Consider the following 12,061-nt stretch of genomic DNA (forward strand, 5'->3'; position numbering starts at 1 on the left):
CAGTGATGCCGGAGATTTTTAGGGGGGCCGTCACACGCGCACAAACACGATCGCGCCTTCCCCCATCCGCGACTGATGTGAGTCTGCCTCGTCCAGGTGTGCAGGTGAAGCCGATGTGCCGTGAGGTCACTCATTTATCATTGCATAAGATTCAGAACCTGTTCCGGTCCATTCATCGCCGCTCGCTTGTATATACCTTCGAAAGTGACTCGTGGGACGGGCTATGAGAGATGTACGTGCGCAGTGGCGTAAGTGCGAATGTACATTTGCTCGTCAGAACATGAGTCTCCTGTCTATATTCGCGACAGACGTATTTTATTTTTCAAGAGGAAAAAAATTTATTTTCATCAAAAAGTATGTAATGATCGAATCCTAATTAACATCTTGAGAGAGATATATATCGGTTAATGATTTATTATTCATCATTATAAAATTTTGCATCTGCCTAAAACTGTTTTATATTTTATTATATTATGTAGACATGAAGTATAATAAAAGATTTGATAATATACTGATATTCCTAAAGCAATAAAAATTTTCTTTTTTTCTTTTAAACGCATTTACAATTCATACAATTTCTAATACTTAATTAAAACACAGTTAAATTTTTTAAACACAAGTGATGAAATAACTGTTCGTGAGCTACGATTGTTTATGTTTATCTCGCGACAATGTCGATGTCATGAAATGTTTTGCGCATGATATATATAGCTATATGTGACTGTGGTAAATCGCTACAATTCCTATTCGGACAGTTTGGATTATGCGACAAGGTATTTGTTAACCACATGAATACCAGCTGGAAGACCAACGTTTCATGGTTGTTTCAATCAGTTTACAATAATGTCTGTTTATCAGCCAGCAAATGATCCAAATGCTACAATTTAATTTTGAAAATCCATATTTTACTAAGAAAATGAAATTTTAATTTTTAATGGAAATGTAAAGTCATATATTTTAGATCTGTATTAGCATATTTATTATGACATCTAAGATTTAAAACATACAAATATTGTAAGGGTATCTTTAAATGCTTTATAATTTGGGATAAAATTAATGATAAGAATTCTATTTATAAATTTTATACATTTTGTAATATATAGAAAATATTTAAACACATAAAATGCACATACAAATCAAAATATATATCAGGATATATATATAAATATACATATATTCAAATATAAGACGCACAAAATTATAAATAGTATACTATCTTGAATTTTATCATGAATATAGATCGTTTAAAAAAATATAATTATATTATTTAGTATAATAAGAGAATGATGAGAGAGATATAATCATCAAATATGACATTATTGGAAAAATTAATCTTATTAATTTATTTATTGATTCAGCAAGAGTAATTAATAATATAATTTATGTATTGCTAAATTATGTATAATTTAAATTTATGCAATAATTTAAATTTGCAAACATATTTAAATAACAAATATTATATAATTATATAAATATTAATAAAGTAATATATAAATGTAAATTTATAACACTATCGCGCGCGACGCCAATGAATGCGCGCGTCCCCTTTAATTTTCAAAACGAACGATATTGTTCAGTATGCATTATTTTCGTCTCGATTTTGCCCGAGGTATAGAACAAAAGATCCAACCTCCACGATCTAGATATATCGATCTGTTGGCGATCTCTTCTGTTTCTCCGGTTAATGAAACAAGAGAAATGTCTATTGGATATCTCATCTCACAATAAAGAGGATAGTATCACACAGCACACACCACGCACATTTTAAGTGACGATAATGACAAAAAAAGTTCGTAATTTAAATTTCATGTTCTTCTTTCAATCAGATTATTTCTTTGAAATAATGTTCGGATTTTTAAACAGAATTCTTATTCAAATCCAATCTCTATTTATTTCACTACCTTGAATTCAAATTTTAAAATCAATTAACAAGGATTAATGTTTGGATATAGCAAAAGAAAAAATAAATCAAATAAAAAATTTATTAAAAAAAAAAATTATCTTTTAATTAGTTTAGTTTTTTGCAATTATGTAGTATTTTATCAAGTGAAGGATTATACATAAGTTTATATTTATTTTTCATCGTGCTCTGTTTATTATATTCATTACATTTATTATATTCGACAAATTGTGAAGTATGTTGAAAAATTCACAGATACGAATACAAGCATTCATGATATGAAAACTACAAGCTTAATAAACATTCTCTTTTATCAGTCTTTCATAGTAGCACGTAGTTGCACTCATAGCCTGAAACGATATGTCTTGCCTAGGTTATCTTTGAAATTCGTCTTGTGTAAGCATCTGTTTTGATTAAGGATGCTTCATCGTCGCTCTGGCGACGGACGATTTATCACTGTCGCGTGTTTATGGTTCGTTGCAGTGACAGATGCATTTCGCAATAAATTTTACAAATTTTTCTATCGCTTGAATTATGTAAATATTTTTATATCCTTTGTTTCTAGATTAATATGTTAATAGAAATTGCTCTCATATATTGGTATATATTTTTTTACATACGTAAAGCTCTTATATATATATATATATATATATATATATATATATATATTTATATATATAATTTTTCTCACTTTCTCAAGAAGAAATAAAAATTCAAGAAAAAGCAAAAGAACATTAAGGCAAATTTAAAAAATATTTCTTAAATTACATATAAATTGTATGTCTTCCGAAATTTTAATTCCGTTGAATATTCCTGGCTATTATATATATATATATAGCAACAGATAGAATTCAATTCGAATATAGTTAACAATGGTCTGGCGAATGCAATGCAAACATTTTAAAAGCCGATTTACGTGCCTCGTAGTCGTTCGTAACACATTTTAAGCTTCGAGATGCAAGCATCAGTAAGTCAACAACGTCGGCAATGCCTGAGAACTCGGAAACGTGAACATTAATCCTTAATGTTCACGATTCTATGGAGGAATCCTCTTTGTGCGATCAGAATTTTTGTCAAGTTGGTCACATAAATTATAAATTACTATCTGCAAATTGTATACATGTATTACTTATATAATTAATAAAACAACAATACAACACTTTTTTGTTTAAGATATATATATTTAAATTATATTTAATTTATATTAATATATTTAAGTGTTTTTCTTTATAAATATATATTATTAATAAATATTTCGATTGTGAATTATTTTGCTAATATTTCGCTAACTTTTCATTTTTTACTTTAATATTACAAATTTACGAATGTATATAGTATGTTTTTTATATTTAGAGACGAAATATATATTTGAATTACGATATTAAAAATTATTATTTTGCACAGATGTGCTCGGAAGGACAGACGGTGAAAGAAGAAGAGTGAAAGAGATAGAGAGAAAGATCTCGAATTAAATTGTGGTAACGGGCAATACAATTTCATCGCAGAGGTGGTTCAGTTCGTTCGTTTATTCGCGTGTAACGTATCATGGATTCGTTAATTATGGGTTGCCCTCTTACTTAACTACTCGAAAGCCGTCGTTCAACGTTTTCCAACGGTAAGAATCTCGGTATCCGATTGCCAGGTGGCTTTAAGCAGAGTCAAAAGTCATGAGTAGGCCGCAGCTCATCTCTCCTCTCTTCCTGGCCCGATCTTTTTCTTCCTGCTCGGTCCACTACCTTTTGCCGTTTCATCCTATCAGACAATCTCTTGGCTTCCTATAAGGCCAAGGTCTTTTATCAGGGAGATCGTACCGTCGAAGGTAAAGAAAAAAAAAAAAAAAAAAATATCGCCGCGCTGGAATATCCTTTCTCAAATCGCTGTATGCAATCGTGACTCAACAGGATAATTGCTTGCGGGAAAAGTTTGCTCTGACATTCGTAAATTTTTTCGCACATTGACGACTTCTTTTTGAAATGTGCCATTTATGTATACAAAACACAATGTATATACTAAATATTTAAATATGTCTGTATAATAAGTTGAAGAGTAAATGTATCATGTAATATTTTTTTATGAGGGAAACAGATCTCACGATGATTCATTGATTGATCATTGCTTCATTATATTTCTATATATGTATGTCTCATAGAGCTAGTTTATATTATTAACTTAAATTATAAATTGAGTTTAAATAAATTACAAACATATATATGTACTTTCAATTAAAATGTATTTTTAATGTATTTTCAATAAAATTTATAAAACTTTTTTTTCTCTTATATATATGTATATATATATATATATATATTTTTTTTTTTTTTGACGGCTTCAAAAAGACTGAATATCATATTTTCAGTATAACATCATATTTTCTAATACACCCTTGTATGTACAATTTTCTGCAGGTGTTCCGTATTTGTCGTTATTAAAACGTGTGGCATCCGCTTTAAAGAATCTCGGGGAGCTGTGCGGTTATTAATTGCGCGCGATCACGCGATATTTGCTCGCGATACGTCGACTCACCGCGAATTTATCGTCCTGCGCAAGCTGATTTATCAGGGAGGACCCGATTTATCAGTGTGTCCCAGGCACGGGTCCGAATGGAGATCGACACGATTCAGAAGCCGATTGGCCAATTTCACTTGTGCGACATTCCGAAAGAACGGGATTGCGAGCGCAGCGATGCACTCTGCTTGCAGTACACGATGGATTCGTAGACTCTATTTGTGGTCAATTTATATTAACCGTATTTAGTCGGTTATATCCGATGCTGCGGTTTTGCTAAAAATGTATGAGCCAAACGATCGGCTTACAGTAACAGCATCGTCTATCAAGATAAGCTATTTAAAATGTCGATATTAAATAATTTATAGCCGGCAAGCTTTATTAAACTGTAGAAATATAAAACTGAGAAAATTTCAAATGCTTCGATGCATTTTATATCTTAATTTCTATTTTAATAATTTTTATTCCTATATTTTTATTATTTAATATGACAAATGGTTCAAAGAATTAATGACATTTAAATTGTAATATTAATAATTAATTAATTAATTATTATTATATAATCAATAATTAATTATACTTTACATACATTATTTCGATTTTCAAAATATAAAATATTTATTGATGCGTAAACGATAGCAAAGCAGTACTCGATGAGTAAATATGACGCGGTCAGGCGTCAATCACTCGCTATCTTTACATGAAAATCTTGCATTTCTGTCTCGCGAGATAATTGAGTTGTCGCTAAAATATTTTTCTCACATATATGTATATTCTCATATAATAACTTATACTTGAAAAGTCGTGTTAACAGCTGATTCGCCATTTTGAGAAAAATAGAGTATTTAAGAGACTATCAGCTTTCATTCCGATCACAATTGCTTATCCAAGGCGAATAGTCGCGTCTGGTGCATTTTCCGAGAGAGAAGAGGTTCAACAAATAAATAAATGTCCGGCCGGTTGAAGCAAGCAAAAGCTGCCGCGCAAGCACACCGAATGCTTGCTACGTTTCTCAAGAACAATGAATCAGATAATATCATGATGCTATTATTACTTCCGACAGTCATCGACGATCTTTGTCAAATACGCGTAGTAAATTCTTAAGTTATTGATATTTTTCTTCAAACGAATGAATCACCTTTACGATAATGCCTCGTCTGTTATCATAATTTAATTCGAGGCTCTCTCCTTTATTCTTTTGCTCTCCCTTTGTATTATCCTTATCACATCTGTGCGAAATAATAATTTCTGATATCGTGATTTAAATATTCCAGCTTGAAATATGGGAAACATGTCTTGTACATTTAGAATAATACATGGCAATTAAATATGTAAAACGTAATTATTGTTTAACCTCGGGTACAGAAAGGGGAGGAGATTCCATCCCTAAACATCGACCTGTTGACCACTGAATGGAATTTTAAAGCACAAGTTCGAGTCTGAATTTCAAGCTTGAAATAAATTAAATTTTTCGGATCCTTCGAAACAGAAGATACATTCGAACAATCAGATCTTTTCCAGTTAATCTTCAAGCAATATATTTTTTTCTATTGAAACATGAGAAATAAATAAATAAAAGTTTATTAGTTTGCAATGAATACTATTTTCTTTTAAAGAATTTTCTTTAATAATCTCACTCGTTCGAACAATCGAATCTTCGTTTCGATCGGACAGATCGGTCACACATTTCGTTCGAATCTTTTGTTTAATTCCTGTCTGACTGGAACAAGGATTGTCCGATAGGCAGCAGCAGCCTCCGTGACGTTCGCCAATTCTTTTGCCCACGTTCGCTGTTTACCGCGAACAGACATGCGTGTAATAGTTACGTTATGGCTTATGCTATTCCGTAGAACCAGGCGAGGAGGGTCACGGACGGAGGGAGAGATATGGATTTGAGGAAGAAGGGGAGTTGTAAGGCCAGAGTTCACTCCATTCATATCGTCGCATGTACATACGTGATCGGCTGGCAGCACGCGGTTGCACTTGGCAGTGAGTGCAGAGAAAGAAAGAGAGAGAGAGAGAGAGAAAGAGGAAGAAAGAGAAAAAGAGAGAGAGAAACTTGGTGAGATGTCTGGATGCAGTGATGCGGTGACCCTCACGATTTTCTCTCGTGCGCTCAGGAATAGACGAGTCTCTCTCTCTCTGCTCGAGAGTGCAATCGACTAAGTACGTTTCTTTACGCTACTTACAAGAGATTGTAAGATGTTCATTGAAAACGCGGGCTTTAATAAAATAATATTCACACACTACCGATATTAAGATCTTGAATATATTTTAAATTAAGTATGAAAGATAAATTTCTCGTAAGGATTATGAGAAAATATTATATATACGAATATGACAAAGATTTATAACAAAGATTTAGTAAATCGATTCGAAAGGATTAATAAAAAAATACAATATTAAGAGAAAAGTTTATATTTTTTAAATTGTAAATTATCAAGATGTAAAAAAATGTGAATGAAAAGATTGACGAATCACTTTTATACAGGCATTTCCAATTGTAAACATTCAAATTGATGCTTACTTCTCACACTTTCGATTCGGATTGAAAGTGATCCTCCATTAGCGGCAAATACGATAATAACGGCTAATGATATGCGCGCTAATGTGCGTACACGTCAACTTGTATTTGAGCTAATGTCACGATACGTACCATGCACCATGCGCTCATTAAATTTGCAGAAACACTCGCACACGAGGGCGGCTTATAGTCGCATCCTACGACACGCGGTCTCTCTCTCACGTTCGCTCAGAAGTGTCCGTAACAAAATCTTGGCAGTAGCAGGATCTCCTTGTCCAATATAGCGGGATTAAAATCCTCTCGGAGAAGCGTCCACCTAGCTACTTCGGCGACGAGGACTTCCGGTTTTGCGCCATTAACTAACTTGGCTTGTTTCTCCGCCTGGTACGAGTTTCTGCTGGCCAAGCCTGGAGTGTCCTTTACTGCCGCGGCGCTCGTACTTACGTTACCGGGACTAATGACGGCCTCAGCATCGCGCATGCTGCATCCATTCGTATTACGATCCTCGAGAATGCAACGAGAGGGTTAAAGACATAAGCGAGAAGATAGAGAAGGCTCGGTTATTAGACGCGTTCTTGTCTTTGACGCATTCATGATGCATCGGTGTAACGGCGAAATAATGACAGACGCGGAGATTAAAGGCCAAAATTAATTTTGAAAAATCCTTTCAGTTATAAAATGTTATACTATGATTTTTTTAAAGCTTATGCGTGAGAAGAAGCGCAGCGCATTATTAGTTTTTAGTAAAATTAATGCCTTTTTTATATTAAAGAGAAAATTTTTTATACTTTTACACAATATACATCATCCAATAATCCGTCGATGAGTAAATTGACAAGCCATGTATTGAAATAATCGATCTTTTGAGGAAGTGGAAAATCGAGCTTTCGGGTATCATTACGATAATTTGACATTTCCATGATATGCACGGTAATATGCACAGTAATTACGTGATACAAGAACGTGTTTTTGATATGCAATCACGTTGTAATTCTTGTCTGTTACTGGAAACAAATATGATTGTAGAATACAAAATAAATTCTATTAATATTCTATCAATATAATTAATGTAACATTTTTTCACATAAAAAAATAAGAAAGATAAAAAAATAAAATAAAATAAGAAACAAAAAAAAGATAAAAATAAAAAACAAAAAAAGGATAAAAATAAAGAAGTATACGTACAGAAGAGCATTTCAATAGTAATTTTTCCAAGGCAACTAATTTGGATCGATGATAACTCTTTTACGACGTTTTCGCGAATTTCTAGCACATCGCTATTCTATCTCCTGTCCATTAATTTGTTTAAAATTAATCAATTAGGCGCAACATGTATATTTGCTTTTTCTCAAAAATTTCTATAGAAAAAAATCTTCTTTTTTTAATATTGTTTTCTAGCTACTCGATATGCAGGATGATATCAATGTCAATCTTGACTGATGACCCTCGGGCACTTTCGTTGCGAAGTGAGTGCACGGTGGAATTTATATTGAAAATTCCATTTTCGGAAGGCCCGTCCTCTCACTCACGGCCGAACGTGCAAATATTTTCGACGTTTAAGTTCACGTGTAGCGATTTTTTTCGTAGCGCTTTCGAGGTGCGCGCTTGGAATTGATGTGAAGCTTTTCGGCATTTTCCACGCGCTTCGTTTAAATCAGAATCAGATTGTCACAGTTAAAATTGTTACTTTTCGCGATTTAAAATACTTATTATTTACATATCTTAAAATTGATTACGGAAAATAAATGAGAAAAAAGAGTAATAAAATTAATTAATTACAATATTAATTTAATCTAATCTCGCTCCATAAATCCTTGTGTAAATCTGACAACGGATTTCAAGTTTCCTTAAGAAATTCCCTTAAGAAATGCAAGGTCTTTTAAGTTTCTGTCTCTTAAACAAATCGAGAAGAATGATTGATAAATTTAAAAAGTGTAATTGTAATACTTCGATAAGATAAGATTGAAATTTATGCGTTTGAAATCCTGTAAATTTTTATTTTCGTAGCGTTTAATTTCGGTGGGACATTGTTTTCTGAAAATTTAAATGCTTCTTCGATTATAATCTTCGATTGAATTAGGGCGTTTCGTTCATTTTAGTCGATGTAACTTTCGATGATTACATCTTGCAATATGCACTCCGGTTTTGCGGTCGTTAATTAACTGCTAATTGGATCTTATTAATCGAGATTCTACCGTACATTCGTTGCGCATTCACCGGGATGTTGCTTTGTCTATGTTAATAGAGGATACACGTAGCCTGTGCGGATCGCTGTGCATCCTCTCGGATTAATGTAATGCATTACACAAGACACGATCTGACTGCCGAGATGGTAGAGAGAACTGAGTAAAAAAGAAATTCAACCAGCTTGAACTGATGTTGTTATCAAGCCACAAATTTGTACATCACGAATAGCGCCAAATAAAATAACGCAGATATTTAAATCTATATATTAAACTTTATTGTTAACTTTTTTAATTAAATTTTACTATCGCGTTTACGAAGAGTAATATAAATTGTACACTTTCTATTCCTCATAAAAGATCAACAGAAAAATTTGGATTTTATTAGAAACAAAATAAAAAAGTGGAAGTATAATAAAAAACTTAAAAAAAATATTCAATTCTATTTATCAAATATGGATCGACATCGTATATTTTCCGTAATAAAAGTTATTTAACAAATTATTTAATAATTTATTATGTAAGAGAGAGGGCAAGAGTCGAAATTTCGAGGATACCTTATATACGCGCCTTTCGATAACCCGGTCGACACACTATAATTAAAGTTTCGTTACGTAACGAGAAATTTATACTCGCGATCGCAGGGTGCAGATATCAGGGTCGCCGATATCAGGAAGGGACGGCTGTGGATACGCCCGAGCCCTGTCTACGGTGCCGATGCATCGAAGGCGCATTGAGATGCCGGCTACGAGTGTGTCCGCGATTGCCGAATCCACCACCGACAGGCTGTCACGTTCGTTCACCAGCCGAGGATGCGTGTTGCACGGAGCTGGTATGCGGCGAGCAACGTTAGTAAGATAATGCCTCACCTATCGCTATTGGATTATCTTGTTGATAGAAAGACTTTTTCGTTTCACCAACACAAAATAAAGTTGTTCTCTATCGACATCCGCTGCTCAAGCCTCTCTGCCGGAAATCATTATTCGTTCCTATTCTTTCTCGCTCGTTCTTATATATTTCTCGTCTTGTTTTCATTCTTCAAACTACCGGGAATATTTATGGAGAAAAAAATGGGTTCGCTATTTTAATTTCGGACATTTCTCTTAATGAGAAAATAAATGAGAAAATAAACTGTAAGCCGTTTATGAGCAATAATTGTTATAGAACCGAAAAGTCTTTCTGTGAACGGAGAATTCAAGAAATTACAGAAAAATAATATATTTCACATGGTCTTTTTTATATTCCTACTTAAATTTTTTTATTTCAAATATAATATTAATCATTTTCTTAAAATAATTTTTACACAAATTCTCTAAATTATAATTTAATTATTGAGAATTAAATGATTATTATGTATTAGAAGTTGCGTGAAGATGTTTATATGTCAACTTATCTTTATAAAAACCGTTGCATTAAAACGTATAAAAGTTTTGACTTTGTGATAAAGCAGATTAAAAAGTTAATTGTGATGAGCTAAGGTTTAAATTTATTATTTGGCGTGTGTGTACAGACGACGTCGAAAATATGTTGCGGAGAGCCAATATACCAACGAACATAGAAGCTGAGAAGCACACTCAACCTCACGAAGGTATTTCTCTCTATTCTGTTCATTTTATATTTTGTTATTTACATTTTATATTTTGTTATTTACTTTGTCCGGAAAAAATGTCGTATGTTTATTGTACAAATTATTTCTTTTTTTTTAGTTATACTCGCGCGTGTATACACAACACACACGATACATAAGGGGTATTTATTTTAAAATTGACAATTTGACTCAATTTATTATATAGCTTAAATAACAATTTATTTTTAATCTAATTATATATATATATATATATATATATATATATATATATATATATGAGAATGTATTCTTGGTTAAATTAATAGCGTCTTATGTAAGCGCGCTATTATTTTTAATAATTTCCATTCTAACTTCATCTCTGGAAAGAGCGTCTGGGTTACTTCTGCGGTAAATAAATGAGCCTCGTTATGCCCGAGTAAACTTGGGTAAATAAATTGAGGTAGGTAGGAGAACACTCGGGCATAACACAGAAGAGAGGGGTTAAAATGGCTCGTTACTGCTGAAACAAAAGTAATTTTAAATTAATTCGGGATTTCTTTGCTGTCGCAAGGTTAATGTCAGTACATTCTTTCATCTCCGCACGGTACAACATTACATTCGGCATTGCTACGTTTTACTCCAATATAATAATGAAATTACATATTATGCGTATTATAATTAAACCGATGTATATATGATTTTCTTTTTTGTTACTTTTTAACTTTATTTATTTTAAATAATGAAGACGATTATTATCCCCATCTGATAATCTGTAAATTTCCATTTAATACCACATTATTCTTGTTCGTGTCAATAAATTGAGCACTTCTTTATTTTGTAAAGTTTATAAAGATCTTTTCCTGTTCATAAAAAATAAAATAAAAATCCCAAGAGTTAATGAAGTTAAACATATTGAATAATAAAATACAAGAGAGCATTCATCAGAGCATTTTCCCTTGAAATAGCAACATTAGTTACATTACTTTATAAATGTATATAGAGCCTGTACGTCTTTCTTGAAAGCATTGTTAAATAAATTACCGGGCACCGAGAACTTCGCCAAACTTCGACGAGAAGTTCATGTGCTATCTCACAGACAGGAAACGATCTTAACGAGAGCAATTTAACGTAAATTACAAAAAACTTCATTCAGTGCTCGATTGTAATTAAAGATTAATTGTTGTATATATAGATATAAATAGTTTCCGTTCTTTTTAAGATAAACGAATGATTATCGTTATAAATGTTATATCACGGAATAAAATAATTAGAGCACCACAGAGGCGCAAGTTAACGTAATGGAATTGAAGACTTTATCCGACAGATGATAGAAGATAACATAAAAAGAGAGAAGTCTCGGGTGTCAAATAAAGAGAAATGTA

General features: G+C 32.4%; 1 protein-coding gene across 1 annotated transcript in view; it reads left to right on the forward strand.

Annotated features, from left to right (window-relative positions):
* The window catches only part of LOC126859012 (uncharacterized), a 35,017-nt gene that overhangs the window by 11,974 nt on the left and 10,982 nt on the right, over window positions 1–12,061 (forward strand). The window contains exons 2-3 of the mRNA XM_050609871.1: window positions 9,757–9,960; window positions 10,623–10,700. Coding sequence (XP_050465828.1) covers window positions 9,757–9,960; window positions 10,623–10,700 — 282 coding nt within the window. The remainder of the gene's footprint in view (window positions 1–9,756; window positions 9,961–10,622; window positions 10,701–12,061) is intronic.

Source organism: Cataglyphis hispanica, chromosome 2, assembly GCF_021464435.1.
Source record: "Cataglyphis hispanica isolate Lineage 1 chromosome 2, ULB_Chis1_1.0, whole genome shotgun sequence".
Taxonomy (NCBI): domain Eukaryota; kingdom Metazoa; phylum Arthropoda; class Insecta; order Hymenoptera; family Formicidae; genus Cataglyphis; species Cataglyphis hispanica.